Raw genomic sequence first — 14,653 nt, 5'->3', positions numbered from 1 at the left:
TACCTCATACGTATTTCTCAGATCCGTTTCCATTTCCACTGTTGCCACCCAAAGTTCAGACTATACTGTAGTCATTCTCCTGAACTATAAGAGGAAAAGATAAAGGGCCTTAACCTTATATTGGCTATATAAACATTGTCAATTGCAGAACCAGCTAGTATCCTGTCACACTTCCTTTCCTGTGTAGTGTTTTTTCTGGTGGTTATTTTTTTCTTAAGATTTTATTTATTTATTTGAGAGAGAATGAACGAGAGAGAGAGCATGAGCTGGGTGGGGGAAGGTCAGAGGGAGAGGGAGAAGCAGACTCCCTGTTGGAGGGAGCCTGATGTGGGACTTGATCCCAGAACCCTGGGGTCATGACCTGAGCTGAAGGCAGACGCTTAACCAACCGAGCCACCCAGGTGCCCCTTTTCTGATGGTTATTCATTGCCTTTCCTTTTCCTAATGCTGTGTGCCTTTATCATACGCTCTTTTTTTATTTTTATTTTTTTTAAAGAACCATCATGTAGATTTTCTCTCAAATCCTCCTTTGATCCTGGACTCTTCAGGAGTCTTCTGTCTTATTTTCCAGTCTAGGTGAGTTTCTTAGGTCTGTGTATAATTGTTTTCTTCTTCTCATTGCTTTCCTGATTGGATCCATGATTTCCAGAATTCCCTGTTTTCTGTCTTCCTTTTTCTTGATCTACTTCTTCATTTAGTCAAAGCATATCTTTAGAAACTTAAAGGGTATATGTGCATACATTTTAATGGATCTTTGCATTCTGAGAATGACTTTAGCTGGGTAAAGTTGAAAGTCATTTTCTCTCAGTCCTTTGAAAATATTGTGTCCTTGCATTTCGTATTGCTACTGAGAAGTAGATGTCTGTCGGATAACTTGCTCCTTTGTGGATGATATGCTTTTACTTAATTTAGCTGGGTAAAGTTGAAAGTCATTTTCTTTCAGTCCTTCGAAAATATTGTGTCCTTGCGTTTCATATTGCTACTGAGAAGTAAATGTCTGTCTGATACTTGCTCCTTTTTGGATGATATGCTTTTACTTAATTGAGTTTTGTCTTTGGAAGCTTTAGAGTCTTCTGTCTCTGAAAATTCACCATAATGTGCTTAGGTGTGGATTTTAGTTTTTTCATTCATTGTGCTGGGGATTCAGTGGATCCTTTTGGTCTGCAGATTTGTACTTTTCAGCTTTGAGGAATTCAGTTGTTTTTTCTTTGTTAGTTTCATTCACTCTGTTTTCTTAGGTCTCTCATTCTGTGGCTCCTATTAGTCATATGTTATCTCCTAGGTTATACCTCTAAGTCTCTTACCTTTACTTTCAAAAGTTTTACCTACTTTCCTACTTTGGGGGGATATTTCTTGACTTCTAACATTTTACTGCAGCTTTTTAGCATGCAAGCATATTTTTAATTTCCAAGAACTCTTCTCACTTGGTCACTTCCTTGGCATAGTATTTCGTTCTTACTTTACAGCTGTGATGTCTCTCAAATTTCTCTGCAAATACAAGTTTCTGAAAGTGTTCTTCTTTGCTGCATTACTTTGCTTCTTTGGATCCTTTTTTTCTCATGTTTGCTTCTTTGTGTGATCTTGGTTTCTGTTTTTTATTTTATAACCTTTCTTCAGGTGTCCAGTGGTGTTTGTTGGTTGGTTGGTTGGTTGGATCACTGGTTTTTGTTCATACTCAAGGATGAACAATAAAAAAGCTGATGGCAAGCTCTCTAGCAATAGGGAGAACTTGATGGCTTTGCTTTGGGATGATTACGTGGTATCAATTTTTATGCTGGGAGGTCTCACAGTGCCTGATTTTATTTTATTTTTTTTAAGATTTTATTTGACAGAGAGAGAGAGTGAGAGAGAGAGCCCAAGAGGGGCTAGAGTCAGAGGGAGAAGCAGACTCCCTGCTGAGCAGGGAGCCCAATGTGGGACTCGATCCCAGGACTCCAGGATCATGACCCGAGCCGAAGGCAGTCAATTAACCAACTGAGCCACCCAGGCACCCTCGCAGTGCCTGATTTTAGAGATCTTAGTGAATTTCTCTGTAGTAGAACGCCTTGACTTTTGGGTGGTGGTTGTCTGCTGTCAAATTTTTAAGTGGGTTGGAAGTGGGGATTCACTTTTCTGTATACAGAATTTTAACCAATTTTCCTGTTTTCAAAAATAAAACATTTCTATCTCTATCTTGAGGTAGATATCTGATTTGTTTTAGAAAGTGTTTTGGTTATTAAGTAAAGAATAGATTTGAAAGGGGCCAAGCTTGAGACAGTGATACAAGTTAAGAATGATTAATTAGACCCTGCAGTATGTTAAAAGAAGAAGGAAGTACACATAAAAATAAATTAGTAATATGTGGATTTTTGGAAATTATTAGGAATTTCCTAATAATTTAAGGAAATATGTTCCTCTGATAAAGGCTGATTTGCATGACATTTTTTTTTTCAGAGCAATGAATTGCATGAGAAACAAAAGTTTTACTTAAGGCAGTCAGTCATTGATTTGCAAACAAAACTTCAAGAGATGCAAATGGAGAGAGATGCCATGGCTGACATCAGGTTGGGCATCATTACCTAAAATTATTTTAAAGTTTTACTCTTTGTAGTATAAAACTACTTGTGTGAATATGAATTTTATCAATATTATTTCTTCTCTTTCATTTATTTCATAGACGAAGGGAGAGTCAGTCCCAGGAGGATTTAAGAAATCAGCTTCAAAATACAGTTCATGAACTTGAAGCTGCCAAATGCCTTAAGGAGAACATGCTGAAAGATAGCAACGCACAAATAGAGCAGCTGAGAAAGATGATGCTTGGCCATGAGGGGGTGCTTCAAGAAATCCGATCAATCCTAGTTGACTTTGAAGAAGCCTCAGGCAAGAAAATATATGAACACGAGAGCGTGTCTACTCTCCACTTCCGCAACATGGGCTCGGCTATTAGTAAAATCCTAAGAGAATTAGACACAGAGATTTCTTATCTTAAAGGGAGGATATTTCCAGTAAGTGGTGAGAACACTATTCAATTTTATATTAAAATTCATTAAGAGAATAGTATTAGGTATATAATTTTTTAAGTTCTTAAAAGTAAACCAGGTTCTCATTTTTGTTCTCTAAAGTAACAGTTATTTCTACAATGATGTCTCAATACATTAAGGGAACTAGCTTGATTTGCCTGTATGGCTTCATGAGAGTATAACCAACCAAAGTAAATAATCTAATAAAATACAGTGATAGAATGTATTCGGTTTCTATATTACTTTTATTTGCTTCTTTCTAAAGTGTTCCTTTAGGGATGCCTGGGTGGCTTAGTCGGTTAAGCATCTGCCTTTGGCTCATGTCAGGATCCCAGAATCCTGGGATCAAGTCCCCCATAGGGCTCCCTGCTCAGCAGGGAGTCTGCTTCACCATCTGCCCCTCCCTGCCACTTGTGCACACAGGAGTTCTCTCTCTCTTTCTGACAAGTAAATAAATAAATAACATCTTTAAAAACAATAAAGTAGTCCTTTAGTTGGAAAATCTCCAACGTTTCCAAGAAGTAGATTTACCAGTCCCTAAATCAGCATCTCTTTTTTATAACTAGGTAGAGGATCAGCTTGAAGCACTGAAGTCTGAATCACAGAATAAAATAGAATTGCTTCTTCAACAACATCAAGATAGGTGGGTTTCTGACCGAAGTATAGAAAGTCATAGTGAACTAAACCATAGGTTTACAGTCCCTCATCAGCAATTGTGAAATCGAAAATGTTCTGAAACAAAAGTTTTCTTCATGGTTTGTGGCAAGTTCATGTGAAAGGGAAAATTTTTCCGACACTTGTTTAAAAGGTTCAGGAAGACTTTACTCAAGGCATTTGCAATAGGGATTCTGTGTTGGGGGAAAGAGGTGAGACTCAGCTCTCCCAGTACAACCAAGGAAGTAGGAATTTACAGGCAAGGAGCAGGTGAGTGGGGCAGTGGAGACATCAAGGGTGGGGGGATTCTCATTAAACTGACTTAGCAAGATTCTTACTAAGCCTGGGCAGGCCAGAGCGGTTGGGGGAGGGGTTGATGGGTGCCAAGGTCAAGGCCTACAAGAGGACTCGGAGGAGCCTGACTATAGTTTGGTCAAGGAGAGAGTCTTGTCATTCATTTGTTGGCAAAACCTGACTTGAGCTTAATGTAAAGCTTTATGATATAAAGTCTTTATGATTTAGTGTGAATATTTAAAAACCTGCTGTACTTATAATATGTTTGGCTTATAGGAACTTCCCTACGTGTGTCATATAATATATAGTACTTGTAACTTATTACCATTGTAAAATTAAAAAAAAAAAATCCGAATTCCAAAACTTAAAATGAGAAGCATATTCAAAGTCAAAGCAAAATACTCAATTTGTGAGTGTTGAAAATCATTAACTTTTGGAATAACTCATAATCAAGGAAAATCTTATGTATCAAATAACAAACACCACATTCTTTTTATAGGATCGAGCAGTTAATAAGTGAACATGAAATCGAAATAACAGGACTTAACGAGAAAGCTAGCAGTGCTCGAAGTCAAGCCAGTAGCATCCAGAGTCAACTGGAAATTATTCAGTATGTATGTCCTGGTGGTTTGAAATTGGTATCATTTATCTTCATTTTAGAGATACTATTTTCATTAATGTTCTGTCCTAAGATCTTTTAAAATTGGCTTTAAAATCCCACAAGAAAGTAAAACTTCTCTAACATTTAAATGAATGGAAATGATTACTTAAAGATAATATTATATGATCAGATAAGAAGTATTATTGCTGTAAGTGAGAATGTATTCGCGCCCCTCCACCCATCCAGCTTGTTGTGGGGGGGGTTAGGGTGACAAGGTTGGCAGCAGGACAGGGCTCCAGGCGTGAGTCAGGCCCACCCTAGGAGGCCAGCCAAGCCCACGGCTGAGGCCCGTTGTGATGGGGGGAAGGGGAGCAGGAGGTATTTCCTTCAAGACCAGCACATAGGAGAGTGACTAGAAGTTCTTTCTTTAGGCTTTTCTCCTCTTTTATGCAACAGTACTTTACACAGCAACTAAAGGGATGTCACTGTGGTGCCTTGTCCACGTCTCTCTCCCCCACTGGTGCACTGAGTATGTTGTGACTGCCTTTCTAAAGGCCCCAGTCACTAGGAGTAGCATGTCCTGTTGACCCATAAGCTCACTGCCTGTCTGAGAGGACCGGGCACGGGCATGGTGGGCTCAGTCTTCCCTGATCCTTCCCAGGCAGCGGGCTCAGTGTGCACGTTGTGCTCAAGAGCGGTGTGACCGGAGGCCAGTACCGTCTGCACGCCAGGGGTCAGACACGTATTCCCTGTAAGGCTGTCCTCACTGGCCAGGGGGCAGACAGGAGTGCTGCGCGTGGGTCCGTGCTATGTAGCCAAGGCCTGGGGCAGCGGCCGCCACAACCCCCCCACCGCCCACCGACCGCCCATGTTCTCCCTTAGGGAAAAAAAAGTATTGCAAGTATTTAGGTCTCTTGAAATTGGATGTTTTAAATATTGTTCATATTACAGATAGGATCAATCAAAAACACATATATGTGTATGTGTAAATATATATATAAAATGTACATGTATACATATAAATAATTTTATAATTTGAGCTTATATGTATTGAAACCTTTTATTGGGACATTTTCAATCATATACCAAAGTAGAGAGAAAATAGTACAAATGAACTCCAATATACACTCTCTAGTTTCAGCACTTAACATGGTTGAACTGAAGCTTTTAAGAAGAAATTTTGGAAAATAAGACTTTTGACGTAGTTATGCCATATAAAAGAACTAGTGGCAGTTCTAAATCACACTTATTCTTAGTTTGCTGTTTGCTTTTATTCCCCCTTTTAAACTCTTCTTAGAGAACAAGCAAGAAACCAAAATTCAATGTATATGCGCCAACTCAGTGATCTGGAATCTACCGTTTCTCAGCTACGTTCTGAGTTAAGAGAAGCCAAAAGGATGTATGAAGACAAGGTGAGGTTAGATTTGGCTGCTCTGCCTCCCCACACTATTATACACAGATTTAATTACAAATTTTTTAATAGTTTATTTGAAAATGAGGAATCAAAGTAATGTCAAATTAAAAGCAGTTTTTAAGATGGAGTAGGAGGATGCCAAATATCTATATGTTAAATTATAAAAAAATTTTAAAGGGGGCACGTGATGTAATGAGCACTGGGTGTTAGACGCAACTGATGAATTATTGAACACATCTGAAAAAAATTATAAATAATTTTAATTCAAATGGTTTGCCCAGATTAATTGTTTGTAGAAAAAAAGTTTTGCATACTTCAAGTAAGTTTCTAAAAAAAATAAGTTAAAAATAAGAGCACTTAAATTTTTTTTACAGGCTTAGCTCTAACAAATATTTTGGAACCAGGCAGTCTCTCCCTACCACTCAGTACTTGAGGGGCCTACCTCTTAGGTTTTACTTCAACTCCCAGTTATTAATCACTGTGTGGCTAGCAAACCGAATTAGTAAGATTAGACTAAATAAAAAATAATTAGGAAGATAAATCTTCATCTTTCATCACACAATTCCTCTTAAACCCAGATACTCATATTTGATATCCTGTTATTTTTATTCTCTCACTTTCCATAGCTAAAGAGGAGCTGTTCACTATCATTATCAACCATTTTTCCAGAGCTTATGTTTTCATTAATCTCAAGCATTTGTAAAGCAGTAGAGACCCTAAAAAACCAGCAGAGGGCTCCCATTCAGAGGAGTTCAGTTTCTTCATTCCCTGTGAGAAGGGGGGCCCACCATCCATGCCTGTTTGCCTGCAGCAGTCCAGTTTATACCTGCTATCCCCGCGTCTTGTTTTGTGAACACCACCTTTCATCTCCAAATTGACTCAGTTTGGAAGACAAACTAATAAGTCATCCTACCTATAAGAGAACCTCCCGTTTTAACCATCGCTTTTAGCCAACTTCTCACTCCTTAGCTGATTGGGAAGAAGTAGAATATAAGGAAGTTGCCAGATTTCCTCTAAAAAATAGCCCAATTCTACAGGGTAACAGTACAAGAAAAAAAAAAAAAAACTTCACATGGGAAGAAGCAGTTAAACACTGCAGCTCTAAATCTTCCAGACATTTGCCCTCCTTTGGGCACCCCTCATTTAGTTACCCCTGTCACCCCTCTGTTGGCCACAGGAGGGGGCTGTTCCCCCTTGGTTCTGGAGTTCAAGCGCAGAATGTAAAAACCTCGACTTTTAATTCCCTGTGGCACAGCTAAAATAAGAATAGAAAATTTAGACATGGCTTTACTAAAGTCTAAACAATAAAGAGTAATGTGAAACTACATAATCTCGGTTATGAGATTTGGATCCTTTACCGTAGTGGCTTTCAAACATTTTTGATCACTACCCACAGTAAGAAATAGCTTACTTTACCATCTACCACACACATATGACTGAAACAAGTTTCACAGAACAGTATTTACCAGTATAGTAACCGATAGTCATCACTATTCAACCTATTTTAAAAAGATTAAATATTCATTGTTTATTGACAAACCCTTTGAAAAGCTATGAAGTCCTAAGCAAAACTCAACTCACTTGTGTCTTCTTACATAATTTGAAAGTGCTCTAGCTTTCCATTGTAATGTTGCTTGGAAAAATGACCCTGCCATAAGCTATCACCCGTTGTTTGCTAATTCAGATACAGTCTATATACAGCACCGTGCTGCTCAACTCTAAATTTGAGCATGGTGGGAAATTTTAACAAATACTGAATACAGTACATTTAAAGAATACAAAGAATACAAAAACTGCTTTTGAGTTTTTATAAATATGTATCTCTTTGGCATTGTAGAAGCATAAGCATCCAGATGAATGACTGCAGACTTTTTCATATGAATGTTCTGAGGCCGTATGGATATATAATGATACATATAGATATGATGTTAGAATCATTATCTTATTTTGCCCTAATGTAAATAGTGGATCACCAATAATTTTGTCAGTCTTAAAAGGTCACTTAATAAAAATCAGGGGGACATACTACCTTAGCTAATTTTAATCTAGATCAATGAGATTCATAACAACATATTGAAAACATGGAGTTGGCACCAAGATGGTGGTTAACTAGGCTCTCTTATTAGTAACTCCCTTTAGTCAGGGAACACTGAGAACTGATTGTCTTGTCATGTTAATACAGAGCTGAATGTACTTTGGCCTGAAATGTCATCAGTACATGGTGAAAAATCAAGCTAGTTAACAAAAGGATTTCATTTGGGGTCATGAAATATTCTATTGTTATGAAACGTTTTTGTTGTTGCATATAAACTCTAAAAACCACAAATCCTTGCTTTATTTCTTTCATTTTCACATACCTTGACTTGCCTATGAAAAAACTTTAAAATCAATTTTATTTTCTACTGGTTTTGTGAGCATATTAGTATATATTATCCAAATAACACTAAGGAAAAAAATCAAAGAAAATAATACATGAAAGCTATGATTAAAAGTGAGATTTTTGTGAGAAGAAACTTTAGAGAGTGTGTTGATACTGCATATCAGGATACTTTATGAGAAACAGTATTAGTATTTTCACCTGAGGTCAGACCCTTCGGAAAAAAGTCTATTATTTAAAAAATTTGATGACATGATAGGTCTGAAAAAAACTTTTCCAACTAGAAAGCATAAATTGTCTTTTAGGAGGACAGTGTATGTCTTCAGATTAACAAAATATTTTCATACTGATGGAAATAGAAACTGTGTTTCAAAGAAAATTGTAGATGTAGTTTTGTAGCTTACAAAAGTGTTCTACTGTAATGCTTTTTTCTATTCTTCTCTTTCCATTTTAGGAGAACCTCCAGCATTCCCCTTTACGAATTTGGACCAGTAGAAGCTGTCATTATTGGCTCTGTAGATTTGGCTTTACTCTTAACTTTCGCTTTTTGACAACAAAAATATCTCATGATCTTGATTCTAAGTTTATTTTTCCTACTTTGAAAGCATTTGGGGCTGAATTTCATACTCAAAAAGTAAAGATTTAGTAGCACTGGCTGGAGCTCTATCCTGTGCAGGACGCGTCTGTGCAAACCTCTTTGCGCAGTTCTGCCAATGCACCCCCGTGCTGACCCACAGCACCCCTCAGTATCCAATGTCTGTGTCGTCTTTCTGAGCACAGAAAACCAAAGATAGAATTCGGCTTGATTGGTAACGTCTCTAAAATCATTGTAAAGATTCGAATGAGATCCAAGTACTTGTCCAGTGATCCAAAAGAGCAAGTAGATTCATAGATGGTGAAAGGGAAAACCAGTGCTGCTATTGGAAAAGAAAAGAAAAAGAGAAAACCTTTGATATATCTCTTGGATGTCAGTATTTATTCTGGACATTTCAGAAGGCTTTGTAGTGTTTTGTACAGCTGTTTGTTCAGCTCAGCTGCTACTTCAGTGGTTTTCCCTTTCACTCTCCATTTCTCTTCTTGATTGATTAAGTAACAGAAATATTTCTCCTGTAAAAAGTGAAAGGTAAAAGCAGAGCTATAGCAGCTGAGTCAGTACTGACAACTACAAAACCAGTGTTCCCGCAGGGCGCTGGGGGGGGGGGCGGTGGAGGCAGTACTGACAACTAAAAAACCAGTGTTCCCGGGGGGGGGGGGGGGGGGGGGGGGGGGGGGGCTTCTGACGCTTCATAGGCCTAGACGGAAACATGAGACTTGGCTCTTTCTTTTTTTGTGTTCTTTTCTTTCTTTTCTTTTTTAAATTTTGGTCTCCTGAAGTTTAGCATCCAGTTTGATGTTATCAAAGGGTGATCCAGGATATTTAAAAAAAAAATGAAAACAGACAAAATTGCAGGTCTTAATTTAAGCTTTTAAAGCACATGAACAAATACTTTGCTCAAAGAGAAAACAGTTTATGCCAAGCTTGGACTAGAAAATGTTTTAGTCATATGAGTAACTCTTCACTTTGAAAGTGTTCTTATTAAATTTATAGCTCGGAAGGTTGTTTCTTTGACCATATTTTGTTTCCAAAGACAAGTGGAAATTCTAGAATTTCAGCTTTATTAATACTGTTCTTATGTGAAAAAGTATTAGACACAGAATTGAAAGGACTTTGAAAGATTATCTAGAATATTCTTTTCAAATTATAGATTAAAAAAAAATTGAGATTCAGAGAGGTCAGGTGACAGAACTGGACCGAACCTAAAGTGTTTGACTCTTAGCCTGATCATGTTCCCTCTCTGATTGCATTTGTCCACCCACAGTAAGTCTGTGGGCTTTCTCCTAAGTATTCCTAATGCCATTACTAAGTGTGTGCTGATTTGGTCTTTCCCAATAATAATAGAGCTGAAAAGATTATATCAACTGATACCATTCCTCCACTTTCCTTAGGAAGCTACTCATGCCACAGAGGTTGAGTTGTTGTATGGCTTTTTTCTATATATGCCCCCAAATGAGCACAAGAGTGCAAGAATTCCTTTATAGGATTATTAGAATCTTTTAACGTTTCTATTGGTAGCCTAATGTTCTATGTACATTTAGTTCTTAGGAAATACTTGCTTATATCTAACATACAGTCAAATATAGTCATTTTTAAAATATGTCCAATGTAAATATTAAAATGTGTATTCCAATCCCTGTAGGCTGTGATTCTCCTCTGTAGGTAAATGTGAAACTGTTTGATGATCCTATATAAGTACTTTTTAAAAGTCATATAGATGTATGTGTAGTTAAAGGTATATAAATTCTATGCGTTCATACTTAGCATTTATCAACCGGTAGTTGCATATATGTGTGTTTATATAGCTAGTAAATATGTGCTGAATTAATAAACGAAGGTCTTAAATGAACGTGGTCCAGAAAAAAATAGAGTCACCAAGAAAAAATTAGTCTTGCTCATATATTTTGTAAGAAATTTTCATCACAGTTTGTCCTCCAAACCAATCAATAGATTTTATTCTTGACATAGTAAATCTGGAAGCCTGTTGAAGTAAGAAGGAAATGTAGCATTTATGTAGATAGGAAGGATTTCTTATTACTGGTTGATGAAATAGTATTTTAGTGATCACACTAAGTATCAACATGTTCTCATTATTTTAATATCTCTGTATCTAAATTATGAATTTGTGGGGTGCCTGGGTGGCTCAGTCATTAAGCGTCTGCCTTCGGCTCAGGTCATGATCCCAGGATCCTGGGATCGAGCCCCGTATCCGGCTCCCTGCTTGGCGGGAAGCCTGCTTCTCCCTCTCCCACTCCCCCTGCTTGTGTTCCCTCTCTCGCTGTGTCTCTCTCTGTCAAATAAATAAATAAAATCTTTAAAAAAAATAAATTATGAATTTGTGTGGCTCAGCTAAAATCCAAACCTGGAGTCTCCATCATCTGAGATCCTAACCTCTTCGCCTACCTTGCATCTACAGGACAAGAGCTGTAGGGATGCTACTAACAGTGATGGGCCTTCTGGCATATTGACATACGGACACGCATAGTCACACAGATCAAACAGCTGCCCTGTCAATGAGAGAAAAATGCACCTATACCAGTCCTTTAAAATTGGTATTCACCCATTTTATAGTTGAAATGAGGATTGAAACACATAATACATAAGTATTTTAAATTAACATATTTGATTTAAAATAATTTTAAATTAATGTATTTATGTACATGTAAGTTCATTCATCCTTTCCAAATTGACTAATAATGACAATAATGAAAAATTTGTTATTACCATTCATTCTTTTATATTCAATGCCTTTTGTTACTGAACCTCTGATAGTCAAACAAAATAGCTCTTCTACATATAGGTCTTTTGTGGGGGCTGTGCAGAATGTTATCTATGCCTCATCAAGCTTCCTTAAATAATGACAACACATTCACAGAAGGTAAATCTTGAATAGTGTGAAAAAGATTACAGACAATGCCCATATCTAATGGTATCAAATATTTCATTTTGGCTAATTTCTCTGGCTAAATTAAATTCTATATAGATCTTAAGTTTAGAAAACTTTGCAAAACACAAGCTTTTATTTTTGCCCCCAAAATAATACCATTTGTTTCCCAAAGCCTATTTATTTTATACTCCCCACTAACATAGTCAGATTGATTTGTGCTTTTCTTTTAGATAGAAGAGCTTGAAAAGCAATTAGTCCTTGCCAACTCAGAGCTAACCGAGGCACGGACAGAACGTGACCAGTTCAGTCAGGAATCTGGAAATTTGGATGATCAGCTTCAAAAGCTGTTGGTAAGACTATGATCTAAATATGAATACGATTAATTCTGGGAAGTTTCTCACCAAAATATTTCACAAACTGGTTTTATTTATAAGATTACAAATTTTACATAATATTTGTGTATACATACACAGTAGACTGTCTTGACATTATTCAAGTTTTGCATATAAATAATATTCTAAACTTTACCTATTTTTTTTCCTTAAGCAGTGATAGCTTGTAAGTTAGGTGAAGTTAGTCTTCAAACGGCCCGTCTTTCAGTTAGATAAATTTGTTCGACTAAATTGAGGTAGTACTGTTTATTTTAAAGCCAAATAACATTCAAAACACTGACAATTTGAAAGGAAGTTTAAAAAAAAATTTTTTTTTAAAGGAAAGAAGATTCCAATAATAGTGAAGCAGCCTGTGCCCTGTTAGAGGTACTAGAGGCTGAGAAATTTAGGAAAGGAAACTCTTGGCACTCCTTTGTGTGGTATTAGCGGTGGACTAGAATAAATGCCTCTCTCACCCCCAGCCCCTCCGCAGGGTGTAGCGCCCTCTGCTGGTAGAGCCGTCCTTCATAGGCTGTAGCGGCGTTTAAGGGGCAAGCGCTAAAGATAGAGCTGCCGACTGTGTGTGACAAGCTCCAAACCTTGGGATAATCCTTCACTTCTTACCCTCCCACTGGGTGTTTCCTAGGGTCCTCAGATCGAATCTGAAAATCTTGCAGATTGTCTGAAAGACCCTGAAAGACGCCCTCTCTTTTTCATCTTTACCACCACTACCCCTCTGACCAAGCCCCTCATTAGACCTGGAGCAGGGCAGTGTCTCCTTACGAGGGTTCCTACCTCCTGTCTTTCCCCTCTTCAGTCTGGCCCATAAAGTGCTGCCATGCTCATCTTTCTAAAATATCACTCTGATTATGTCATTGAAATTCAAAAATTACATTCCCCGTAAAAGTCAGACTCCCTACCTTTCAACACTGTTCATGATCCAGCCCCAGTTTACTGTTCTAGCCCTTTCTCTCTACATATGCCCAACTAAACCACACAAATCCCTTCCCAGTCCCTTCTTACAGATCTCTGCACCTCCCAGCTGTTCGCAAGGTCCACTCAAATGCCTTCTCGAAGTATTTTGATCTCCTTAGCGATTTCTCTCCGCTGTTGCTTAGCTCTGTCTCTTTAATGAAAAACCACTTCCAGTTCTTTGTATTTGTGTCTTACCTTTCCCTTTGGGTGATAGGTCCTTTGCAGATCTGTGTGTCTTTGTTTCTCCTACTCTATTTAGTTTTTGCTAACAGTAAACACTATGTTTTTGTTTTTGTTTTTGTTTTTTAGCTACTAAAGAGGGAGGTAATTCAATTCACAGCCAACCACTACTCCACTCCCAGTACCAAACACTATTCTGTCATTTCTGAAGCAGTTAACCACATTACTATTGCTATTCTTTCAAGCTTTTGAGCATTTCTTTATTACAGGAGCACACTTGATGCAAGGCATGATGCCTTTGCTAGAAAGTCCAAAATTTAAAAACAGGATGACTTTAAAAATCTATTGTGTTTTTCTTTTCATTTTATATTGTTTGGGGTCTAGTCCATTGAGATGTACTTGTAATGCAAGAAATTATAAGTAAGCAAAATGTTAACTTATTTATCTAGTAAATAATTGTTTTTAAGCCATTAAAAAGTAAGATTCCAAAGTCAGAGTCTTCTCAAATCACATAAAACCTCCAAAAATGATATAAGAAAAATAAGAGTTTTACTTTAATTATTTAATACAAGTTGGGGAACATACCTCACTTCTTCTAGGCTGATCTACATAAAAGAGAGAAGGAGCTGAGTCTGGAGAAGGAACAGAATAAGCGTCTGTGGGACCGGGACACGGGCAACAGCATCACCATTGACCACCTGCGGCGGGAGCTGGACGACAGGAACATGGAGGTGCAGCGCCTGGAAGCCCTCCTCAAGGCCATGAAGAGCGAGTGTCAGGGCCAGATGGAACGGCAGGTCAGGCAGAACATGGATGGTTTCTACCAATAGTGTCTTTAGAGGAAAAGTGTATTTTATATGTTATTGGTAGAGTTTTTTTTAAAAAAACATGTATGGGCCTAAAAATAACTTTGAGCAAGTTATAAAAACCTGTTATTTATTTCTGTATTTTTGACCACTGATTAAATAAAATGTTCAGCTTCATCTCATTTTTGTTCGTTGTTGAGTGATGAAATTGCCATCCAATTGCCTTTTGCTTTTCACCTAGAAATTGGTAACCTAATAGTCACTTATTTCAGAAAAGCATCAAGCCATAGGGAGATCTGAGGAACAGCAAGGTAGAAGGTTTCCAACAGATGTTTTTTTTTGGTTTTGGTTTTCCCCCAGACTGATTGAGACTGCTAGAAACACAAGATGGATGCAGTCCATTTTAGCGCACCAGTGGCAAAATGTGGAACGCTTTATTAACAGCCCTGAACCTTAAGTACGGAAAGGACACAGTTCCAATGCTAGGTGTTGTCACAGAG

General features: G+C 37.7%; 1 protein-coding gene across 13 annotated transcripts in view; it reads left to right on the top strand.

Moving 5' to 3' along the window:
• The window catches only part of CCDC158 (coiled-coil domain containing 158), a 98,338-nt gene that overhangs the window by 20,603 nt on the left and 63,082 nt on the right, over positions 1-14,653 (top strand). For 11 of the 13 annotated variants that reach the window (XM_025887698.2, XM_073891804.1, XM_025887701.2 and 8 more), the window contains 7 exons: positions 2,434-2,543; positions 2,657-2,984; positions 3,566-3,642; positions 4,447-4,557; positions 5,846-5,960; positions 12,052-12,171; positions 13,947-14,144. In XM_025887698.2, the coding sequence (XP_025743483.1) occupies positions 2,434-2,543; positions 2,657-2,984; positions 3,566-3,642; positions 4,447-4,557; positions 5,846-5,960; positions 12,052-12,171; positions 13,947-14,144 (1,059 nt within the window). The remainder of the gene's footprint in view (positions 1-2,433; positions 2,544-2,656; positions 2,985-3,565; positions 3,643-4,446; positions 4,558-5,845; positions 5,961-12,051; positions 12,172-13,946; positions 14,145-14,653) is intronic. The other 2 variants (XM_073891807.1, XM_025887705.2) reach the window with 1 other exon arrangement.

Source organism: Callorhinus ursinus, unplaced genomic scaffold, assembly GCF_003265705.2.
Source record: "Callorhinus ursinus isolate GAN/ISIS: 27379988/994484 unplaced genomic scaffold, GSC_fseal_2.0 scaffold4, whole genome shotgun sequence".
Taxonomy (NCBI): domain Eukaryota; kingdom Metazoa; phylum Chordata; class Mammalia; order Carnivora; family Otariidae; genus Callorhinus; species Callorhinus ursinus.
This window is presented reverse-complemented; position numbering and strand designations above follow the sequence as displayed.